The 25,582-nt window shown below is 45.0% G+C and overlaps 1 protein-coding gene across 5 annotated transcripts in view; it reads left to right on the top strand.

The window, feature by feature from the left end:
- Nucleotides 1–25,582, top strand: part of sars2 (seryl-tRNA synthetase 2, mitochondrial) — a 124,919-nt gene that overhangs the window by 14,739 nt on the left and 84,598 nt on the right. For all 5 annotated transcript variants that reach the window (XR_011888095.1, XR_011888096.1, XM_072274512.1 and 2 more), the window contains exons 3-6: nt 2,081–2,110; nt 5,074–5,214; nt 6,964–7,018; nt 8,248–8,311. Coding sequence is in view for 3 of the 5 variants with exons in the window: in XM_072274512.1 (XP_072130613.1) it covers nt 2,081–2,110; nt 5,074–5,214; nt 6,964–7,018; nt 8,248–8,311 (290 nt within the window). In the remaining 2 variants the exon portion in view is untranslated. The remainder of the gene's footprint in view (nt 1–2,080; nt 2,111–5,073; nt 5,215–6,963; nt 7,019–8,247; nt 8,312–25,582) is intronic.

Below are 25,582 nucleotides of genomic sequence, written 5' to 3' on the forward strand. Positions count from 1 at the left end.
CCTGCAACAACGAGAATGGGATACCAGCAGCTCGCTGTTGGATGTTGTAATCTTCTGTGTTGCTTTCTGAGTCCCCCGCCCCCGAGACTTGGACCGACAGGCTGTCACCATCAAAAAGAGAGCATCGCTCGAGTACATGGTCCTTCTTGTGACAGCAGTGCACACCACCTGCTGTCTCGATGTTTCAGTCTCCCACAATGCTTCAGTTGGTGACAGCAACGAGGAGTTGGATCGTCCACGGGGCCACACCCCAAAGGCACGTCTTCCAGGCCGCACCTGCGGATATTGAAATGCCAGGCTGTCCGGTGGCTCCGAGAATGCACTGCTTGCGTGAGCCATAGCTGTAGATCACAGACTCTGACAGGACCCCAGCCATGTTGAAAGGTTGAGAAAAGAAGAATAAGCTGCTTTGCAGACGAACTGGAAGAAGTGTCTGGATCAACAAAAACCTCTGGTGCCATCTTTTCCAACTCCTCCCCTCACTTCTCATCAGTTCAGAACAGAGTGGCTCAAATGTGGAGAAAGCCACACTGTTAGCATTGAATACAGTAGAATGGAAGTCTCATCTTGATAGAAGGCAAAGTCAACAGTGCACCCAGCGCACTCTGTTTTTGTTTTGCTGGTTATTTTGGAGTTGGACTGGAAGCATTGAAGTTTTGTGTCAGGCACACACCAAGCCAGAAAGGAAACCCCAATACCCAAGATAGAAAATGCCTAAAAATACTGGCTACAGGCAGAACCCCCACCCCACCACTGAGAACATTTATAAGGAACACTGCCACGAGAAAGCAGCATCCATCATCAAGGACTCCCACCATCCAGGCCATGCTCTCTTCTCATTGCTACCATTGGGAAGGAGATACAGCAGCCTTAGGTCCCACGCCACCAGGTTCAGGAACAGTTATCACTCCTCAACCATCAGGCTCCTGAACCAGTGTGGATAACTTCACTCACCACAATGAGCCTCAGGTCCCACACCACCAGGTTCAGGAACCGTTATTACCCCTCAACCATCAGGCTCCTGAACCAGTGTGGATAACTTCACTCACCACAATGAGCCTCAGGTCCCACACCACCAGGTTCAGGAACAGTTATTACCCGACAACCATCAGGCTCCTGAACCAGTGTGGATAACTTCACTCACCACAATGAGCCTCAGGTCCCACACCACCAGGTTCAGGAACAGTTATCACTCCTCAACCATCAGGCTCCTGAACCAGTGTGGATAACTTCACTCACCACAATGAGCCTCAGGTCCCACACCACCAGGTTCAGGAACAGTTATTACCCGACAACCATCAGGCTCCTGAACCAGTGTGGATAACTTCACTCACCACAATGAGCCTCAGGTCCCACACCACCAGGTTCAGGAACAGTTATTACCCCACCACCATCAGGCTCCTGAACCAGTGTGGATAACTTCACTCACCACAATGAGCCTCAGGTCCCACACCACCAGGTTCAGGAACAGTTATTACCCCACAACCATCAGGCTCCTGAACCAGTATGGATAACTTCACTCACCTTAATACTGAACTGATTCCACAACCTACAGACTCACTTTCCAGGACTCTTTACACCTCATGTTATATGTATTATTTATTTACTAGATTGTTTTTATTTTTATATTTTGTATTTTTTTTGTATTTGCACTGCTTGTCTTTTGCATATTGGCTGTCTGTCAGCCTTTGTGTGTAGTTTTTCATTGATTTTATTGTATTTCTTTGTTCTACTGTGAATAGCCGCAAGCAAATGAATCTCAGGGTTGTGTATGGAATATACTTTGATAATAAATTTACTTTGAACTTTGAAGCCACACTAGGCAGTATCAGGTGAACAGAAAGTCTAGCTGTGTGCATTCCTCAGTAATTTGAAGCTGTTAATAGATCTTCGTGTTTGGTGGATACCAGAGGAACTGAAGGAGAAAATCTGTGGGAATACACAGAAGAGGAAAAAGTAACGGGATGCTTAGTATGTGGAATCCTGTGCAGAAGGGGTATAAAGGGGGGAATCTTATCAGTACAAATGTTCTATACGTTTAGGTGTTTTTAACTTGAATTGGTAATTTTGTATTTTTTAGGATAAACAAAATAAAGAAGCACTTCAGTCGGTAAGTATCGTCACCCTCATTTGCTTTCCAGCTGTGAGTGAGGGTTGTGGGTGGCATGGTAGTAGAGCAGTTAGTGCAATCATTTTACAGCACCAGATTGAGGTTTGATTGTCTCCGCTGGCTGTAAGGAGTTGGTATGTTCTCCCTGTGACTGTGTGGGTTTCTTCCCATATCCCTAAGATGTCTGGGTTACTGTTAGAAAGTTGTTGCTGGAAGCATGGTGACACTCATGGGTTGTTCAGCGCAATCCTCGCTGATTTACTGCGAATGATGCAAGTCGCTGTAAGTTTTGATGCACAGTTAAATTCCCCCACCCACCCATCTCTCCCCCCCATCTCTCCCCCCCCCCAGAAACACCTGGCTATCATCTTCCAGCTTGTACTCCGTTCCTCTCCCGACCTTCTTTTCTGAGTTCTTCACCTTCGTTTCCAGTTCTGATGAAGGGTCTTGGCCTGAACCTTGGACTATCTGTTCCTCTCAATAGATGCTACCCTATCTGCTGAGTGTCTCCAGGATTTTGTGTGTGTTACTCCAGATTTCCAGCCTCTGCAGAATCTCTTGTATTTGTAATCTTTACCTTGTGGGCTAATATCTAGGCAAGAGACATCACATTGATGGAACTAGGCCCATAAGAGTTCTTGGTATGACGCGTAGAGGAGCCCCTCCTGAAGGGGAGGCTCTGCTGTTCTGTCATGCGTGAAACTCAAAGCATCACACTTTATAGAATGGGCTCCTCTGGCACAACTTCGTCCAGTGCAGAGAGAAGACACTGAGGAGACAGTGAGTTTGGGGAGGGTTAGCAGGGGTGGTATGGAAAAGAAAGAATGCCTGGCAAGTAGAGAGGTGTAACATGGGTGGGGGGTTTTCAGAAGGCGCAGATTGCTAATGGGCATGTTAACTATTTATTTATAAATGACCAAATGTTTATCTGAACTACCTTAAACTATACAAAACCAGGATACTGACAAAGAATACAACATGATACAGATCAGTTGCAGATATGGGCTGAGAAATAAACAGATAGAGTTTAACCCAGATAAATGTGAGGTGCTGCACCTCAGCTAGGCAAACGTGAGGAGACAGCACTCTGTTAAGGGAAGGATCCTTAACAGTGTTGCTGAGCAGAGAGATCTTAGGATCCAAATTCATTGCTCCTTGAAAGTGGCTACACGGGTCAATAAGGTGGTTAAGAAGGCTTGTGGAAAGTGTGCTTTTATTAATCGAGTCATTGAGTTCAAAAGTCAAGAGGTTATGTTGCAAGTTTATAAAACTTTGGTTAGACCATATCTGGAGTGTTGCATACAGTTCTGGTTGCCCCACTATAGGAAGGATGTTGAGGCTTTGGAGAGGATGCAGAAGAGGTTTACTAGGATGCTGCTTGGTTTAGAGGGCATGTGCTATCATGAGAGGCTGAACAAACTTGGGTTGTTTTCTCTGGAGCATCAGGGGCTGAGAGGAGATCTGATGGAGGTTTGCAAGATTGTGTGAGGCATAGATAGAGTGGACAGAGAGTATCTGCTACCCAGGGTTGAAATGCCCAATACCAGAGGGTGTGCATTGAAGGTGAGAAGGGGTACGTTCAGAGGGGATGTGAGGGTAAGGTTTTTACTCCGTGTCACGGATACCTGGTATTATGGTAGACGCTTCTGAGAGACATTTGGATAGACACATGAATATGCGAAAGATGGTGGGATATGGACTTGCTGTAGGTAGGAGGGATTAGTGATTGGGTGTTTTTGATTTGGTTTTTAGCTGGTTTGGCACAACATTGCGAGCCTGCTCCTGAGTTGTCTTGTGAACATCTAGTTACACTTAATGGGTATTCCATCAAATTTCCTCATATCAAAAGACTGAAGAAGTAAGCATACAACAAATGAATATTTAACTAAACAAATGCAGGAGGCTTGTCTACGTCTGCGCTTCTCTTCCTGAACGGTCCCTCAGTGGCTGTCGCGACTTCAGCCTGAAATGGGCCCTGGAGGCAAAGGAAAGATTGAATGGGATCGGATTGGATAAGTAATTGATGGGTTGGTGGGTTTGCAAATATAGATTCTGATGAATTATTACAGTATAGAAGGAGGCCATTAAGCACCTGCCTGTAATCTTAATCCTACCTTTCACTCTTTTCCCCATAGCCTGATGGTTTATTGAGTTTAGATGCAGAAACCTGGCTGAAATTGTGTGCAGGGTAACAAAAGACCGTTAGACACAGGAATGGAATTAGGTCATTCAGTCCATCGAGTCTGCTCCACCATTTCATCATTAAATCAGCCATGATATCAAGTGATGGAGTAAAGACAATGGGACGAATGGCCTAATTCGTCTTAAGGTTTTATGGAAGATGGTGCCACACTACTGGATAATGGTGCAAGGGGTCAGGAGCAAGATGGTAGTGTATGTACCACCAGACTCACCAGTACAACTTCTATCCAAGCAACTGTAGAATGTCTACTGTTTCACCTTTGTTTACACAATAAGACATGGGAACAGAATTAGGCCATTCCTTAGGATGGTATTACCGAGATTCTGCTTTTACGGATTGGACTGTGTTAATGGACTGTGGATTTTTTCAGTTTTATGATTTTTATATTCTGTGTTTTCACCTGTTCTTTTTTGTTTTGTTGTATGAAGGGAGGAGGGTTTGGGGTCAATGTTCTTGTTGCATTTTGTTAGTTTTTTTGGGTTGCCATTCTTTTTCTGTGCCGGGGGGATAGGTTTGATGTTTCTCTCTGAATGCCTTGCGTAGCTTTTCTTTGTTTCGTGGCTATCTGCAGAAGACGAATTTCAAAGTTGCATATGTACATTGTTTGATAATAAACGAAGCTTTGAACTGTAGTGCACTGCTGTTTGTTTGGTAAAGTGAGCATGAAAGACAAAGCCCAGTGTGGATCATTGTATGAAAGTGGCTGTTAAAGGATGAATTTTTAAACCTAATGTACTGTACATCTTACTATTGGAAACAGCATCCTGATTTCTCAAGGCTGCGAAGCAGGGGGAAGGAAATTCGTTCAGAATTAAATATACTGTATCATCAAGAGAGTGAGCTGGATGAATGCTTCTTTCTGAAAGCATTGAAACTACCCAACTGGACTCATCCAAGTGTGGTAAGCTGTGTGTATCTGTTTAAAACTCGTTCCTGTATACCTGCAAGTCGCTCTGCATTTGTATTTGTGCCTATCTGATTCACCGATGTAACACAGACAAAATGCTGGAGGAACTCAGCAGGTCGGGCAACATCTATGGAGAAGAATAAATAGCTGATATTAGGCCTGATGAAGGATCTCGGCCCAGAATGTCGACTGCTTATTATGGATGCTGCCTGGTCTGCTGAGTTCCTCCAGTATTTAGAATCAGAATCGGGTTTTGTATCACCGGCATATGTCATGAAATTTGCTGACTTTGCCGCAGCAGTACAATGCAATACATAATAATAGAGAAAACAATCTAAATGGCAGTAACTATATTATGTTAAATAGTTCAAGTAGTGGAAACATTAAAAAGATAGTCAGGTAGTGTTCATGGGTTCAATGTTCATTCAGAAATCTGATGGTAGAGGAGTTGCTGAATTATCCTGAGTTGTTCCTGAGTTATTGAGAGTGTGCCTTCGGGCTTCGGTACCTCATTTCTGATGGTAGCAATGAGAAGAGGGCATGTCCTGGGTGATGGGGGTCCTCAATGATGTACAAACCTTTTTGTGTGATTATTCTGGATTTCCAACGTCTGCAGAATCTCGTGTTTATGATTCACTGATGCCCTTCAGGAATGAAAAGGGTGTGTCATATGGACCATCTCTTTATTATTCTGCCTGATAAAATACACACGGGCAAGAGTTATTGACATTTGCCATGTGCTGTTCAGCTAGGTCTTCTAATATAAAGTAACAAACTAGAACAAATTCAGAGTGGATCACATTATTAATGCATTTATTGTTTTACTTGCAAGAGATATATTTCCAGCCCAGTATTGTCTGGAAAAATAACTTTAACCTTATGTTTCAACCAAAGTAATTTTATACATTTTTTTTAACAAGAGGACAGTAATTAGATTGACAAAGCAATCCCCCAATTTACGACAGGTCTCACTTATGTAGATGAGCCCCCATTGACAGCATTGGACTCTAAAAACACCCTCGCAGATTTGAAGGAGAAATATTGCCTCATCTGGAAGGACTGTTTGGGCTGTGAATGGAGGAGGGGGAGAAGATGTAGCGCTTAAGGCTGATTTATACTTCTGCGTCAACTCGATGCCATTCGCCGCGAACCCTACACAGAGCCTATGTGGATCCCTAAGCCGTAGCCTGATGCATACCTCTCCCAAAATGTAACTATGCGTCGCGGCAACACAGACCGAACAACTGTGATTGGTCAGCTTGGTAGCATCGTATTTCCTATTTCCTCCTACACTGCAATAGCTTCCCATTGGGCGACTGAAGGGTAGGGAAGGAACCCTGACTGTAATGCGTTCTGTAAAGCTTTACAGATCTCAGAAATTATGGAGGACACATTTCACTTTTACGAAAAAAGACGCTCGCTTTAAACTTGTTTACCCCGAGAAAGACTACCATGACCATGAAGCCTTGCGCGGGCAGGTGTGTGCGCATTCGCGACGTGCCCAAATTGCAGAGCGACGCAGACACACCAACGCACAAGTATAAATGCTCACAATGGCGTAGGCCACTTGCATAGGCTACGGTGTCCATTTGATGCACAAGTATAAATCAGCCTTTAGGCTGCTGGATGGAGATTAGTGGGGAGCTCACCTATGTAGGGGAGGCCGAATTGGGAGAAACCATCTGTCTCCAAACTTGTTCCCATTGTTATTCTGATTTCTAATTATGCTCCTTATCTTGGAAGCCTGTAGGTGATGAAAGTCAGGCTGTCGTGGTTGAAGTGGTTGGTGACAAACCAGGTGAGCATTTCAATGTTTGAAGTAAATTTATTAATAAATGCATACATTTATGTCACCATATGCAACCCTGAGATTCCTTTTCTTTCATGCAATTATTGTTAATACAAAGAAATACAATAGTATCAATACAACGCATAAAACAAAGACAAGCAACCAATGTGCGTAAGACCACATACTGTGCAAATACAAAAGAGAGAGAAAATATGTAATAATAATAATAAATAGTCCTGTGATTAGGCTAGGATGAAATCGGGGGATTGCTGGGCTTTTGGCTTGGAGGGCCAGTAGGGTCTATGTTACTGTATCTCAATAAATAAATATATTGGCAAGTTTTTTTTTAAATAGCGATACTTCAAATTAGCCAATTTACAATCACCAATTACTCTACCATCCCATGTGTCTTTGGACTAAGGGACGACACCCACGCGGTCACGGAGAGAATGTACAAAGTTTTATGGGCAATGGGTGGGAATTGAACCTGCGCCGTCTGTACTATAAAATGTTATGCTAACCACTACGTTACCATGCAGTCCAGTTTTGCACCCTCAATAACCTTGGATTCAATATGGGTCAAAATCTGAAAGTTTCATTGACAAATTAAGTTTCAGTGTGTCTGTCGCATTTCTAATCTCGCATTTGCCCACAGGTTGAAGCAAAATGTGGTTTTAAAAGATAGGTTTATTCTACAGGAATTCTGATCTTGAGCTTGAAACTTGTAAACATGTCACTGACTTGCGGAATTTAACTGTAACTGATCACAGTGATTTACGCAATGTGCATAAATGAAGTCCTTAAAGCGCTACAGCAGTCAAGCATTTAAGCAGTCACTACATAACACTATAAGTGCACTGGCATGATTAATTTAATGCTCTACAGTGCCTAGCTGTAAGATTGTGTTTCACTGTCTTTAAATAGTCAGTACCTTCTCCCTGTGGCTGCGTGGATTTCCTCTGGGTGTTCTGGTTCCTCCCACAAAAGCCGTATGAGTAAGGGTTAGTAAGTTGTGGGCATGCTATGTGCTGTAGGAAGTATGGCAACTTTTGCGGCTTATCTGCAGCACATTCTCGATGCAAATGACACCACAATCCTTGCTGATTTGCTTTGACACAAACAGTGCATTTCACAGCATACTTCGATGTACACGTGACAAATAAAGATAATCTTTATCTCTAGCCTTAATGGCCTGCAATTTCACAATTCCATTCTGATCTTTTCCTTCTGTTTTCTAGAATTTGATCTTGAGCCCAAGGGTCATTTGCAAATTGGCGAAGAGCTGGATATTATTAGACAGAGGTGAGATGAACTTTCTGATGTCAAAACATTGCTGGTTGAGAAATGAATTTGCACTGAACTTTACAGTGAGACAGTCAGTAGATTTTTTTGAGTACTAATTACTGGATAATGGTTGATTTGAATGAGGAGTCATTTGGCAGTTTACACCATCAGAATAAGTGGGAATGGGTTTTAATTCTTTGGGATTCAATACATTGGACATTGGATCGGAAGTCCCTACAAAGGACCGTGAGAATGGCTGAGAAGATCATAGGGGTTTCCCTACCGTCCATTGGGGGCATTTATCAGGAGCGCTGCGTGCACAGGGCCCTTCAGTATTTTTAAGAATCCACCCATCCATCTTATATCCTCTTTAATTTTCTACCGTCAGGCAGGAGACTCCAATTCATAAAAACAAGAATGGTCAGGGTGGGAAACAGTTTCTTCCCGCAGGTCATTAGGCTTCTGAACTCCCTGCTGCATTGCATTTGTAGTATCACCGGTTAATCTGTTCTGTACCTGACAGTATTTAATTTATGCACTTTACTTTGTTTATATATGTGTGATTCATTTGCATATTTTCAAATTAAAAGCTCGCGTACAAAGTCGCAAAGAGTAGTGGGAGACTGGAGGATTGAGAGAACTTTAAAAAGCAAGAGAACAACTAAACAAGAAATAAGGAAAGGGAAGATAGAGTATGAAAGTAAATTAGCACAAAATATAAAAACAGATAGCAAAAGTTTTTATAAATATATAAAGCGGAAGAGGGTGGCTAAAGTCAACGTAGGACCCTTGGAAGACGATAAGGGGAAATTGTTATTGGGTGATAAGGAGATGGGTGAGGCATTGAACAACTATTTTGTGTCGGTCTTCACAGTGGAGGACACGTCTAATATGGCAAAGAAGGATGTTATGGACGAAATAGGAGGTGAGGACCTTGATAAAATCACTGCTCACTAAAGGGATAGTGATGAGCAAACTAGAGGGCCTGAAGGTAGATAAGTCCCCTGGTCCTGATGGAATGCATCCCAGGGTGCTGAAGGAACTGGTAGAGGTTATGGTAGACGCGTTGGTAATTATTTATCAAAACTCTGTAGACTCTGGGCAGGTCCTGCGGATTAGAAGATAGCACATGTCATACCACATTTTAAAAAAAGGATGTAGGCAAAAGACGGGCAACTATAGGCCAGTTAGCTTGACATCTGTAGTCGGGAAAATGCTTGAAGCTGTCATTAGGGAAGAAATAGCGAAACATTTAGAAGGGAGTGGTTCCATTAGACAGACACAGCATGGATTCAGAAAGGACAGCTCCTGTTTGACAACTTACTGGAGTTCTGTGAGGACATAATGGGTGCAGTGGATAGAGGAGAACAGGTGGATGTCGTAGACTTGGATTTCCAGAAGGTGTTCGATAAGGTGCAGCACAAGAGACTTATAAATAAGATACGGATGCATGGATAGTGGATTGGTTAACCAATAGAAGACAGAGAGTTGGTATAAATGGGTGTTTCTCCGGTTGGCAGTCAGTGGTGAGTGGGGTGCTGCAGGGGTCAGTGCTGGGCCCGCAGCTGTTTACCATTTACATTGATGATTTGGAAGAGGGGACTGAGTGTAGTGTAGCAAAATTTGCTGATGACACTATACTGAGTGGAAAAGCAAATTGTAGAGAGGATGTGGAAAGTCTGCAGATGGATATAGATAGGTTAAGTGAGTGGGCAAGGGTCTGGCAGATGGAATACAATGTTGGTAAACGTGAGATCTTGTTGAGTGGTGGGGCAGGCTCGATGGACCGGATGGCCTACTCCTGCTCCTTTTTCGTATGTTCTTGTCCTTACTTCCCAAGTTATTGTATGCTACATATCTGTAATGTATGCTGCTGTGCTTTAGATCATGATCCGGAGAAATATCTCATTTGACCGTATACATGTAGATAGTTAAATGATGATAAACTTGACTTACACAGAGTTGTGGGCGCATGGAATGCGCCACTGAGGGTGATGGTAGATGTGGATGCATTTAAGAGACTTAGATAGTTCAAGTTCAAAGTAAGTGTCAGCCGGAGATTCATTTTCTTGTGGGCATACTCAATAAATCTATAGAATAATAACCATAACAGAAGTTGTAACAGAATCAGTGGAAGACCATCCTACTAGGGCGTTCAACCAGTGTGCAGAAGACAATGAACTATACAAATACGAAAATAAAGAAATGGTAATAAATAAATAATAAATATTGAGAACATGGGATGAGGAGTCCTTGAAAGTGAGTCCATTGGTTGTGGGAACATTTCAATGATGGGGCAAGTGAAGTTGAGTGAAGTTATCCCCTTTGGTTTAAGAGCCTAAAGGTTGAGTGGTAATAACTGTTCCTGAACCTGTGGTGCGAGTCCTGAGACTCCTGTACCTTCTTCCTGATGACAGCAGCAAAAATAGAGCATGTCCCAAGTGTGAGGGTCGCTGATGATGGAGCCAGGTAAAACTGCCCAATGCCTAATAACTTGAATCTCTTACCTATCTTAGTAGTTAGCAGACAATAAACTTGACTGTACTTGATTGAGAGCAGATGGAATGATGTTTAATTAATTGGTGTAATGGTTACTTGGAAACAAACCAAAACCAAGCAGACACTAAGCAAGGGGCTGGGGGGAGGGTGACACTGTATGATGCGCTCCAAAATAATGAAGTTTTAAGTAACCAGCAAAGATGAACAGTCTTGTAATAATTTTAAAAAACCCAAATGAAACTAAATCTAGTGATTATAATGAAATAAGCAGCCTGAAGGCTGACTTATACTTCTGCGTCAACTCGATGCCGTAGCCTATGCAAGTGGCCTACGGCATTGTGAGCATTTATACTTGGGCGTTGGTGTGTAAGTGTCGCTCTGCAATTCGCACACGTCACGCATGCGCACACACCTGCCCATGCAAGGCTTCATGGTCATGGTAGTCTTTCACGGGGTAAACAAGCTTAAAGCGAGCGCCTTTTTTCGTAAAAGCGAAATGTGTCCTCCATAATTTCGGAGGTCTGTAAAGCTTTATGGAAAGCATTGCAGCCAGAGTTCCTTCCCTGCCCTTCAGTCACTCAATGGGAAGCTATTGCAGCGTAGGAGGAAATGCGATGCTACCAGGCGGACCAATCACGGTTGTTGCGGTCTGCGTTGCTGCAACGCATAGTTACATTTTGGGAGAGGTGCGTGTCGGGCTACGGTGTGAGGATCCATGTAGAGTTCGTGGCGATGCCGTACCTACGGTGTCGAGTTGACACACAAGTATAAGTCAGCCTTAAGTGGTAGTATTGGCAATCTTAGTGTATCAGAATCAGGTTTAATATCACTGGCATTTGTCATGGGATTTGTTCACTCTGCAGGAAGAAGCTGTTCCTGAATCATTGAGTATGTGCCTTCAGACTTCTGTACCTCCTTCCCGATGGTAGCGAAGAGGGCATGTCCTGGGTGATAAGGGTCCTTAATGATGGACGCTACCTTCCTGAGGCACCACTTCTTAAAAATGTCCTGGATACTACGGAGGCTAGTGCCCATGATGGAGCTGACTAATTTTACGACTCTCTGGAACAGTTTTCAATGGAAATGCTAGTGTCCTTTATTGAGTGGTGGGGTGGAGATACGTCTCTACCAAAGGAGATACAAGGAACTCCTTCCCTCCGCTAGTGTTGTAGGTCCTCCTTGGGTAAGGTATAGCAGCTGCTTAGGCCCGATTCTCCCCCCCTCCAATCAGCGTCACATGAAGCTATGGGAGCAGGTGTTGGATGGCCATATGAGTAGCTGGTGTATGCCACAAGTCCTGGTTATGCGACCACTGATGCCAGGCAGATGATCTCTGAAGAGAATTGATAGTGGCTAGGCACACCCATCTTTAAAGTCACTTTACAAAAGAAGGCAATGGCACACCACTTCTGTAGAAAAATTTGTCAAGAACAATCATGGTAGAACCATCATCGCCCATGTTATAAAACATGGCACATAATGAACAAATGAGTGTCCTTTAAGCTAGTATTTTTCTAATGGGACAGCATGGTAGTGTAGTAGTTAGCTCAAGGCTTTACAGCACCAGCAACCCTGTAAACTTAAAAAAGATTGCCAGACCAATAATCACACCACACAGTTATTAACTTTAACCTCTTCACCAGTTTATTGTTCCCAGTTCAGCCGGCGAGGTGCTCCAAGCCGGACATCAAAGGGACAGAGTTTATCCCTCTCTCTGGCGGCTCAATGAGCTTCTGATTTAAAGAACAGAAATGCTACAATTTATAGAATGAGCAGACAAAGAACACTCAGTTACAATGGTATGCTAAGTCAGTCAGAGCGAAACCCAATTACTTTGATAAGAGAGTCCACTAAATCAGAGTTTAATTACAAATAGATATATTGTCCGCCCCGCATCAGTCATTCCTTTCGCTAGGCCCCTGACTTAATTACAGACAGATGTCTTTATCATTGAGCCTCTCCAAAGAAAAGACTTAAGTCAGTGGAGCAGAACAATAAAACATGACCTATGTGAGCTCTGAGTAATTCCAGCCCTCATGTCACCTTGAAAAAGGCTTCTAATCAAGCAAGCTGTTAAATCTAAACAAACTGCGGGCATATTCTTCAGCGAAAGCAACAGAATTTGTTCACTAACACACATAGGGTGGCACTTAAGTTTTTTTAACACTTTATTTACAAGAGTCCAAGAATCATGTCTTACTTCCCCAACATCCTTAAACTTTATCAACCCCAGGTGCAATTCCTGCTGCTGTCTGTAAGGAGTTTGACGGTCTCCCATTGCACGTGTGGGTTTCCTCTCTCAGTTCAAAGACATACTGGTTAGTAGGTTAATTGGTCATTGTAAACTGTCCTGTGTTTAGACTACGGTTTAATTGGGGATTGCTGGGTGACACGGCTGGAAGGGCCTGTTCAGCACTGTATCTTAATAAATAATTAAAATAACTGATGGTTGGCTCATTATGTTTGCCTACATGTCAGGCACTCTGTTTCATTGCCTTCAGATGTGATGTACCAGTAACAAAAGTCTATACAAATGAAGATAATATTTGCTGTTGAAGTTGAAACAGCCTCATTATGTTATGTCCCAATTTTCCAATTATACCAATCCAAGGTTATTTCTCCCCTTTAGACAACAAGGGATGTTGTCTTCGAAGGCTGAATAATTTAAAAAAAACATACTCTGCCCTTGCTAAACAAATGAAGCAATTAGTCTCCAGCTGTTTAATGTAACTTTAATTCATGTCATTTCCCTTTCATTCCGGCTCCCTGGAGATTCCGTCAATAATCACATACAGGCAAGGCGTGAACCTAATTACATTGCAGCTGAGTGTCTGAAGTGCATATTATCTGATCAACAGCGTTGTTCTTTCTCTCCCTGACACCATGTGACACTTGCTGGAGGCAGTCCATAGATTAGAGGCCTACAGTAGAAGGAATAAAGGCATTCTTTGGTTCAATTTAATGCCAGAGAATTGTATACAACCTGAAGTTTTTACTCTTCACAGACATTCACAAAACAGGGAGAAAAACCCAAAGAATGACTGACAGAAAAACATTAGAACCCCAAATCCCCCCCCCGCGCACAAGCTGCAGCAAAAGCTTCAACCCCTCGCTCCCCCCACTTAATCCAGTAAGAAGCATCAGCACCCTCCACCACCCACCATGCAAGCAATAGTAAGCCCCAAAGTCCATTAAAACTATAGTTCATCCCAGCAGGCCCTCCCTCACTAACAAGGGGGGAAGAGAGAATCACTCCTTCAACAGGAAGAGGGGAGGCCAGCAGCTTGCTGTTTCAATGTTATAGTCTGCAGTGTCACTTATTTCAAGTTCCCCTGACTCGAGAGTCATCATGGGGGGGGGGGGCGGGAGGAGGGGGGGAGAGAGAGAGAGAGAGATATAGCTGGCCAAGGCCTCCAACCAACTGCTCCCGCTGTCTTGATGTTTCCATCTCCCACTACGCTGCAGTCAGCGACATCGGTGAGGAATCGGGTTGTCCTCAGGGCCGCACCCTGAAGGTGCACATCTTCCAAGCTGCTCCTGGAGATCCCGCAACACAAGCCACTTGGCAAGTTCCAAAGAGTTAGGACCCACCATCCGTGAAGACTGTAGCTTAAACACAGCTGTAGTTCATGGACTCCAAAAGGACCCCAACCACCTTGAAAAGGAACAAGCAGACATGAGTACAGAAATTTTTCTAAATGGGAACAAGTTCAAAATTCAGGGGTGCAAAGGGACTTGGGAGTCCTAGCGCAGGATTTCCTGAAGGTTAACTTGCTAGTTGAGTTGATGGTAAGGAAGACAGACGCAGTGTTGCCATATATTTCGAGTGCACTGGAATGTGAAGGCAAGGATGTAATGCTGAGGCTGTATACGGCACTGGTGAGGCCTCACATGGAATATTGTGAGCAGTTTTGGACTCATTATCTAAGAAAGGATGTGCTGACATTGGAGAGGGTTCAAAGGAGGTTCACAGAAATGCTTTGGGATTAAAAGACATTGTATGAGGAGTGTTTGATGGTTCTGGTCCTGTACTCACTGGCATTTAGGAGAATGAGGGGTAATCATGTGGAGAGGATGTTTCCTATAGAGGAAGAGTCCAGGACTAGAGGGCATAACCTCAAAACAGAGGGGCTTCTATTTTGAGTAGAAATGAGGAAGAATTTCTTTAGCTTGAACAGTTTTGGGCCCCTTACCTAAAAAAAGATGTGCTGGCATTGGACAGTGTCCAGAGAAGGTTCACAAGAATGATTCTGGGAATTAAAGGGTTAACGTTTGAGGAGTGTCTGATGGCCCTGGGCTTGTACTTGCTGGAGTCTCGAAGAATGAGGAGGTAGCTTCGTGGTTAGCATGGTGCTTTTCAGCACCAACCATGTCCTAAGGAAGTGTAATATTCTCACTCTGACCTTGTGGATTTCCCCTTGGTGTCGCCTTAATGCAGCTGCCAGGAGAGAGGCGTTGAAGCTGGTGCAGTCCACCAGGGTTGGTGTGGTGCGGCGTCCACGATGAAGTTGGTGCTGTGCCCCCCCCCCCCCAGTGTTTCCTTGGCAGGAGACAAGCTCTGTTGTGGTTGGCTGCAGATGTAGATTGAGTGTTTTGGTCCCTCTTTTTAGAGTGATTGTGATACCATTTATGCTTGCTACCTTGCGTGTGCTTTGTGCTGTGTGTGACTGTTAGTACTGTGTTTTGCACCTTGATCCTGGAGTAATGCTTCGTTTAGCTGTATTCATGTATGGTTGAATGGCAATTAAACTTGAATTGAATTGAGATGACACATTTTGCTGTGTGACAAATAAAGCTAATATTTAGTCTTTAATCAACAGTGGCTTTCAGAGCTTCTAGAGTTGAAACAAGATCTCCAGTGATGCCTAAGGGAAAGATAGAGACACACAAGCAAGCCATGGACTTAATTAGGTTTCAGAATAAGTTCTTGAAACAATTAAATTAGATCAATTGACCTGTCAGCAAGGCACAGCAGAAAGCTTAGTCATCCAGCTGACCATAGCAATTCGTATTTGTGTAGCAACTCTAATGGCATGCAGCACGAAGACAGACCCTTCACAGTAACTGCTCCAAGCTGCCTAACTCAATACTTGCCTGCATTTGATCTGTATCCCTTTAAACCTTTCCTGTCCGTGTAGCTGTCCAAATGTTGTAACTATACCCACCGCTCGTAATTCCTCTGGCAACTTGTTCCATTCACACATTGCCCTCTATGAACAGGTTGTCCCTCAAGTCACTCTTAAAACCCTCTTTCTCTCTGCGGTGGGGGAGTGTTTGCTGTCAAATCTCGAGTCGGGAAAACTCGGAATAAAAGCAATGCGGCAGACTGTAAAATTGTAGTCAGTGAGCGGTTTTACTTTGTTGGTCTCCCCTCTCACTGTGAAAAGGTGACATCTCTCTGTCCGTTGTTGGTGAAAGAGAGAGCCTGTGCCATGTGGAATTGTAGGGTGAGCAATAGTTTTTCTTGGACTGCAGATCATGGTCTCTCTTTAGGGGCTTTGCTATTGCCTGCTCGGTTGGTGATGTGTGCTGTTGCTTCCTGCTGGATAAGTGGGGAGAGGGAGAGGGCTGATGATTTGCTGCTGCATTAGCTTGGGAGGGGGAAGAGGGGGCTTTGGGGCTCTAATGTTTTACTGTAGTCCATTCTTCGGGGTGGGTGTCTGAAGAGTAAGAATTTCAGGTTGTGTACTGGATGCATTCTCTGATATTAAAAGATCTTTTAAAGACTAGTTTTTTATTTGTCATATGTATGTTGAAGCATACAGTGAAATGTGTTGTCTGTGTTAACAACCAACACAGTACGAGAATATGCTGGAGGTAGCCCACAAGTTTCACCATGATTCTGGCACCAACCTAGCATAATTTATTAATCCTTAGAAGCCTGGAAACCTTTGAAATGTGGGTGGAAGCAGGAGCACCCGGAGGAAACCTACACAGTTATGGGGAGAACGTATAAACTCCTTACAGACAGCAATGGAAGATAAACCTGGGTTGTTGGGACTGTAATAGTGTTAGACTAACCACTATACTTTTCCCTGGGGAAAATGTCCTGTAGGGGCAGCATTGTCAGACAAAATTTAAGCCTGATTAAAAGTACATTTTCACATTCTGATTCATTTATTTATCATATGCACATGAAACATGCAGTGAAATGTGTTGTTTGTGTTAAAGATGTGCTGGCAGCAGCCCACAATTGTTGCCACACATTCCAATAGCAACATAGCACGTCCACCGTCTTCAGCAGAACAACACAGAACTCAAAAAGCAACAAAACAACAGCAGCAAAAATATAAGCCCTTTCCTTTCCTCCCACCCCCACACACAACCCCAGGACAGGCTGCCGGACCTCCAGCAGTCTTGTGAACAACGGGACTCAGTTTAAACCAGGCAGAGAGGTGGAGAGCTTTAGGGAAGGAATTCCACGAATTGTGATCCAGGCAGTGATAGCATAGCCAACTGTAATGGAATGACTAAATTTGGGGATGACGATTCTTCTTAAGCCCATCACCCCTGCTGGGGCATAGGGCACCTACAGCAGCTCGCCAGTCCACTGTCCAAGGTGTAGCTGATTGGAGATCCATGGATGAGGTTTTTGGAGCTTCTGTTGGTGTTTCTTTAGCACTAGGTTTTATGGGATGGGGTTGCTAGCCCCATGGTCAACCCTCCTCCTTTCACCTCCGGGCTTGTGACCATCCATGGCGGAGTTTTGGGGGATGATTAGGGACCCAGAATTGGCGGATTGCAAAAATCTCATAGCATTGACCAGAGTGATTACAGAGGTGGGGAGGGACAAGGCAAAGGTGGTGAATCTGTGGAATTCATTGCTACAGGCAGCCGTGGAGGCCAAGTCATTGGGTATATTTAAAGTAGAGGGTGATGGGTTCTTGATCAGTCAGGGTGCCAGAGGTTGCGTGGAGAAGGCAGGAGGGTGGGGTTGAGAGGGATAATAAATCAGCCATGATGTTAGAGCAGACTCGATGGGCCAAATGGCCTAATTCTGCTTCTATATATTATGGTCCAAGACCATAGAGGGATTTGTAAAGGATAACATTTGTAAAATTGTTGGTCCATTGGACCCACTACATTGATCCACCTGCATCGTTTTCAATAAGCTTCCCTTTTCCCGTAAGCATTCCTCCTTCCCTCTTGTAAGGGGCACGCTAAAAGGCAATAAAATTATTTTAGCCAGGGAGTGGTGAATGTGTGGAATTCATTGTCACAGGCGGCTGTGGAGGCCGAGTCATTGGGTACATTTAAGGCAGAGGTTGATGGATTCTTGATTAATCAGGGCAAGGGATATGGGGAGAGGGCAGGAGATTGGGGCTGAGAGGGAAAGTGGATCAACCATGATGAAATGGCAGAACAGACACGATGGGCCAAATGGTCTAATTCTGCTTCTATACTGTATGGTCTTGCAATACAAGACTCTCTTTTGAATACCACATGATGTGTGACCACTGTTATAAATGTAGCAAAGTAGAAAGGAAATTTACTATCTAAGTAAGTACACTAGCCTGAGATTAATTTCCTTATAAGCAGTCACAGTAGAAAAAAAGCAATGCAGTAGATTCAATGAAATGCTGCACACAAAGAAAGCCTGACAAACAATGTGCAAAAGAAGACAAACTGCAAATGCAAAAAGTCAAATAATATTAAGAGGAAGGGGAGGCCCTCCAAGGGTGTTTCATCCTAACAGTCTAGGTACGCGAGCCTATCCAGTACAACGTGGAGAGCGAGCTGTTGCCAGTGTAGCTCCCCCTCTTCACTTATCTGATGACCCCTAAGGTATGGCAGAGACCGATGTAGTTTGGCACCAGCAGCATTGCAGGAGTCGCCAGTCAGCATAGGATTCCCTTGGGGACTCCAGCTCTGGATTGTTTCCTCAGGGTTTACTGTGATTTACTCTGTTGTGGACTCCATGCAAGTGTGTCTTTAGGTTTTGGAATAGGTTCAGAGTTGTCCACGTTTGTTCCGGAGCCTGATGGTTGAGGGGTAATAACTGTTCCTGAACCTGGTGGTGTGGGACCTGAGGCTCATTGTGGTGAGTGAAGTTATCCACACTGGTTCAGGAGCCTGATGGTTGTGGGGTGATAACTGTTCCTGAACCTGGTGGTGTGGGACCTGAGGCTCATTGTGGTGAGTGAAGTTATCCACACTGGTTCAGGAGCCTGATGGTTGTCGGGTAATAACTGTTCCTGAACCTGGTGGTGTGGGACCTGAGGCTCATTGTGGTGAGTGAAGTTATCCACACTGGTTCAGGAGCCTGATGGTTGAGGGGTAATAACTGTTCCTGAACCTGGTGGTGTGGGACCTGAGGCTCATTGTGGTGAGTGAAGTTATCCACACTGGTTCAGGAGCCTGATGGTTGAGGGGTAATAACTGTTCCTGAACCTGGTGGTGTGGGACCTGAGGCTCCTGTACAGCACTGTGCAAAGGTCTTGGGTACATCGATATATGTGCAGACTCGATGGGCTGAATGGCCCACTTCTACTCCTTTGTCTTGTCTTGTGATATATCTGCAATGCCTAAGAATTTTGCACAGTACTGTACATAAAATACATAAATATATGTAAAATATACCATCCAAGTACCTCCTTCCCGATGGCAGCAGTGAGAAGGGAGCTTGGCCTGGATGGATGTGGCTCCTTGATGATGGACGCTGCTTTCTCGCGACAATGCTTCATGTCAAGGTGCTCAATGGTGGGGAGAGCTTTTCCTGTGATGGACTGAGCTGTATCTACCACTTGCTGAAGTCTATTCCATTTCTGGGCATCTGCACACAGCAGTCTTACAAAAGGCAAAGTTCCTCTTGTCATTATCTACTTCGGTCACATTGATTTGCATTGAGGGGATGTAAATGTTGCCAGACGTGAGGTGTAAATTGGCAGGAGTAGGAAAGGGGTGGGGCAAATAATTCTGGTTTCTTTCTCTTATTGACTGTTGTCTAAGTTCCTCACTTCAAGTACCCGTGTATCAAATGTGAATGGGCTTTAGAGAATCCATTAATTCCGTCTGATTTAATTCTATCAGGCAGACATTAATTTAGTCTTGCATTAGTCCCAATTGAGTTTTTCACCGGCACTAGCACAGTTGTTGGTATTGAATCGGTAATCTAGCGGCTTGGGCCAAGAATCCAGGGGAGCCAGTTCAGATCCCACAGGAGCACTGGGGAATACAAAATGTGGAATTGTAATGCCGTTATTGAGAGTCCGGGCAATGAAACTAGCACTTTGGACCAAGACCAAGGAATTGTGACTTCAGGAAGGGGAAAGTGAGGGGACATACTCCAGCCCCGCTGAGGAATCAGCAGTGGAGAGGGTGAGCAGCTTCACGTTCCTGGGTGTCAATATCTTTGAAGTTCTATCCTCGGCAATTACAAAGTGGGCACGACAGCGGCTATATTTCATTAGGAGTTTGAGGAGACTTGGAATGTCACTAAAGGCATTCGCAAACTTGTGCAGATGTACTGTTGAGAGCATTTTAACTGGTATGGAGGAGCCACTGCACAGGAAAGTTGCAGTAAGTTGCAAACCTGATTCTAATTCATTGTTATGAAAAGCTAACTGGTTCTCTGATCACCATTCAGGGCTCCAGACAGTTCTTCCAGGTGAAGCGACAATTCACCTGCAAGTCTTTCAGGGGCATCTATTGTATCTGGTGTTCCCAGTGCAGACTTCTAAATTAGTGAGACCTGACACAGATTGGGGGGGGGGATGCTTTGTCGAACACCTTTGCTCTGTCTGCAGCAAAAGGCAGGATCTCCAAATGGTTACTCATTTCATTTCAACTACCAATTCCAATTCTGACAGTTGCTCCACTGGTTCCTCTAGGAGGCTGCTCTTCAGTTCGAAGAACAATCCTCATACTCCAGGGTAGCCTCCGATCTCATGGCATGGATATCGATTTATCTACCTTCAGATAATTTCAACCCCCTCCCTTCCTCTCGTTTTTCATTTCCTATTATGGTTACCTTCCCACCCTTCTCTTCTCCCCTGCCCATCACCTCGTTCTGGATCCCCTCCTCTTTCCCTTTCTTCCATGGTCCACTGTCCTCTCCAGCACTTTACCTCTTCCATCTAACCCTCCCAGCTTCTCACATCAGTCACACTCCCCCACTCACCACCTTTCCCCAACCTGGTCTCACTAATAACCTGCCAGCTTGTACTCCTCCTCCTTCCCGCCACAGTCTTATTCTGTCTCCTTCCCCCTTCATTTCCAATCCTCATGAAGGGTCTTGGCCTGAAACATCAACTGTTTATTCCTCTCCATAGATACTGCCTGACTAGCTGAGTTCCTCCAGCGAATTCTGATTCATTTATGTAACACACGTACATTGAAATGTGGCCTTTGCATTAACAACGAGCATTACCTAGGGATGTGTTGGGTTCAGCCCATAAGTATTGCCACATATTCCAGCACCAGCATAGGATGCCCACAGTGTTAATTTTGTTTGTGCTGCTCAGGGTTTCCTTTATCTGCAGAATCTCTTGTGTTTACAATGTTACGTACCCTGTAACTGGGTTGCCAAACCAGCAGAAATGGATCACTCAGTTGGAGTCTGGATTACCGGAACTAAGGAAGTTTTATTAAAGAAATAAGCAACACAGTACCTTAATCAAAAGGATAATAAATGCAACAGTTCAGCAATGATAAACACACATGTACACAGAATTAGGATAACAGGATCAATCAAACTCTATCGTCGTCTAGGAGTAAATGACCAGTTTCAAAGTGATGCAAAGTTCAGTTCAATTGAGTTCAGTTCAGTTCACAGTAATCACTGCCGTGGCTGTGGACAGGGGGGGGAAGGAGAGGGAGAGCAAAAGTGAATGAATATTCAAACGGCTTCCACACAGACCTTCGATATTCTTCGCAGTCAGCTTTCGGGCGAGCCCTTTGTAATGTCTTCTGAGGTCACCGACTGTGACCCCTCCATTTTCAGATACGATCGTTTCTCTGCAGTGAACCTGGCACCCAGGCAAGGGCGGACACACACCAGGTTCCCGCCGATCGTACCCTTCCACCCTGTGCGTCTATGGCTTGGTCCCGCGACCAGCCCTGCAAAACTCCCACCGACTTGTGGGAGGCGCACCGCTTCCAGGGTCTCGTTACCTGGTGGTGTCGTGTGTGTTTTGCCTGAGCGAACCTGTCCCTTTTTATCTCCCTGCTGGGCTATCGCCTGTCTATCACTTCAAACAGTTCAGGGTTCAAAGAGGAGCCTGTCTTGACAGTTCCCAGACCGCTGTCTCCTTCCGTTAAGCTGTCCCGTCTCTTCATTAACATTTCCAAATGCTGCTCCATTGTGTTACTTATCTCTCTCTCCTGAAGACAGGTGGCAGATCAACTGCTGATCCCACTGGTGATAGCACAGGACAGTCAATATCTTAGTCTATGTGTACTTTCGTCACAACAACTACTTCAATTAATTAGTTGAAGAAAGCACGGCAGCGCCTCTACTTAGAAGTTTGCAAAGATTTGGCAGGTCATCTGAAACTTTGACAAACTTCTATATGTGATGGAGAGTTTATTGGCTGGTTGTATCACAGGCTGGTATGGAAACACCAATGCCCTTGTATGGAAAAGCTACAAAAAGTAGTGGATACAGCTCAGTCCATCATGGGTAAAGCCCTTCCCACCATTGATTACATCGACACTGTTGTTGGAAAGTAACGTCCATCATCAGTAACCCCCCACCACCCAAGACATGCTCTCTTTTTGCTGGAGGAAGAAGGTACAAGAGCCTCAGGAGCCACACCACCAGGTTCAGGAACAGTTATTACCCCTCAACCATCAGGCTCCTGAACCAGTGTGGATAACTTCACTCACCACAATGAGCCTCAGGTCCCACACCACCAGGTTCAGGAACAGTTATTACCCCACAACCATCAGGCTCCTGAATCAGTGTGGATAACTTCACTCACCACAATGAGCCTCAGGTCCCACACCACCAGGTTCAGGAACAGTTATTACCCCTCAACCATCAGGCTCCTGAACCAGTGTGGGTAACTTCACTCACCACAATGAGCCTCAGGTCCCACACCACCAGGTTCAGGAACAGTTATTACCCCTCAACCATCAGGCTCCTGTACCAGTGTGGGTAACTTCACTCACCACAATGAGCCTCAGGTCCCACACCACCAGGTTCAGGAACAGTTATTACCCCTCAACCATCAGGCTCCTGAACCAGTGTGGATAACTTCACTCACCACAATGAGCCTCAGGTCCCACACCACCAGGTTCAGGAGCAGTTATTACCCCACAACCATCAGGCTCCTGAACCAGTGTGGATAACTTCACTCACCACAATGAGCCTCAGGTCCCACACCACCAGGTTCAGGAACAGTTATTACCCCTCAACCATCAGACTCCTGAACCAGTGTGGATAACTTCACTCACCACAATGAGCCTCAGGTCCCACGCCACCAGGTTCAGGAACAGTTATTACCCCTCAACCATCAGACTCCTGAACCAGTGTGGATAACTTCACTCACCACAATGAGCCTCAGGTCCCACACCACCAGGTTCAGGAGCAGTTATTACCCCTCAACCATCAGACTCCTGAACCAGTGTGGATAACTTCACTCACCACAATGAGCCTCAGGTCCCACACCACCAGGTTCAGGAGCAGTTATTACCCCTCAACCATCAGACTCCTGAACCAGTGTGGATAACTTCACTCACCACAATGAGCCTCAGGTCCCACACCACCAGGTTCAGGAACAGTTATTACCCACAACCGTCAGGCTCCTGAACCAGTGTGGATAACTTCACTCACCACAATGAGCCTCAGGTCCCACACCACCAGGTTCAGGAACAGTTATTACCCCACAACCATCAGGCTCCTGAACCAGTGTGGATAACTTCACTCCCCACAATGAGCCTCAGGTCCCACACCACCAGGTTCAGGAACAGTTATTACCCCGCAACCATCAGGCTCCTGAACCAGTGTGGATAACTTCACACACCACAATGAGCCTCAGGTCCCACACCACCAGGTTCAGGAACAGTTATTACCCCACAACCATCAGGCTCCTGAACCAGTGTGGATAACTTCACTCAGCACAATGAGCCTCAGGTCCCACACCACCAGGTTCAGGAACAGTTATTACCCCTCAACCATCAGGCTCCTGAACCAGTGTGGATAACTTCACTCACCACAATGGGCCTCAGGTCCCACACCACCAGGTTCAGGAACAGTTATTACCCCACAACCATCAGGCTCCTGAACCAGTGTGGATAACTTCACTCCCCACAATGAGCCTCAGGTCCCACACCACCAGGTTCAGGAGCAGTTATTACCCCTCAACCATCAGACTCCTGAACCAGTGTGGATAACTTCACTCACCACAATGAGCCTCAGGTCCCACACCACCAGGTTCAGGAACAGTTATTACCCTGCAGTCATCAGGCTGTTGCGCCAGAGGGGGATAACTCCACTCAACATCAGTTGCTCCATCATTGAACTGTTCCCACTGGACTCACTCTTAAGGACTCTTCACCTAACGTTCTTGATATTTATTGCTTATTTATTATTATGATTTTTTTCCCTTTTTTTGTATTTGCAGGAGTTTGTTTTTTTTGCAGATTGGTCATTGTCCATCCAGTTGGGTGTGGTCTTTCATTGATTCTATTGTGTTTCTTGTATTTACTGTGAATGCCCACAGGATGACGATTCTCCATGTTGTATATGTTGATATGTATGTGCTTTGATATGCCGGCTGGTGGTGCCATGGCATCGGCACCGCACTTCCAGGCAAGTGGTCCTGGCTGTGCTCCTTACACACCTTCCATAGATCAGGGGTCCCCAACCTTTTGCGCACCGCGAACCGGTTTAATATTGACAATATTCTTGTGGACCTCAGGTGCGTTCAAGTTCAACAGTGGGCGTGACAGGGAATGAGGAAAGGTGCAGCTGACTCATATCGGTTCATATCGCCAAATCATATCATTTCCTTGCGGCCTGGTGGTTGGGGACCACTGCCATAGATAATAAATCTACTTTGAGCTTTGTACTTTGAAGGTCTTCTGAAAGAAACCAGTTTGCCGCCTTTAGACTTGTTCTTGGGTTACTTCAAACCCACACAGTAGTAACTCCACCGTGTGAAGTTCTCTTGACTTCCACGCACTAACTCAGCCCACTACCACTGTTGTATTATTTCCTGTCAGAGCCACCTTATGAATACATACGCCTGTACCTGGTGTCACTTTTAGGGCATACAATCAATCTCTGTATTCCGAGGCCTCCGTTAGTCTGGGTCGCCATGGATATTGCATCCTGGCTGTCTAGTTACACAAACCAGGGCAGCACAATATGGAGAGCAAGCTGTTGCCTATGTAGCAAGTCCCCCTTCTCCACGCATCTGATGAACCCAAAGGAATGGGAGAGACCGATGCAGTTTGGCACCAGAGGGATCACGGAAGTTGCTCGTCAGTATTGGACTCAATGTAGGGCTGCCTTAGGGACTCCTGCTCTGAATTTGTTCCTCAGGAGTTTACTCCTGAAGTCTTCCCCTGAGTGAGTATAGCCGCAAGGCAGCAGGGGTTTCAGATCAGAGTTTTCCTTCTAGATGAGCTGCCGACCACATCTGATAAGCCCCATCTGCCCAAAGTGACTGGTTTTAATGTGCCAGTAACCTGCCTTTCCCCCTTCTCTCAGTAGCAGCTGTTCCACTGGGCTCAGTAGCTAAGCCACACGTGAAGGCCGGGAGCTGGACTTGGTTGTCAGAGGCTATTTGAGATGCACACCATTGGGAGCATTAATAGGTAGTTGGAGCTTGTCGCCATTACCTC

The sequence above is a fragment of the Mobula birostris genome, chromosome 12 (genome assembly GCF_030028105.1).
Source record: "Mobula birostris isolate sMobBir1 chromosome 12, sMobBir1.hap1, whole genome shotgun sequence".
Lineage (NCBI taxonomy): Eukaryota > Metazoa > Chordata > Chondrichthyes > Myliobatiformes > Myliobatidae > Mobula > Mobula birostris.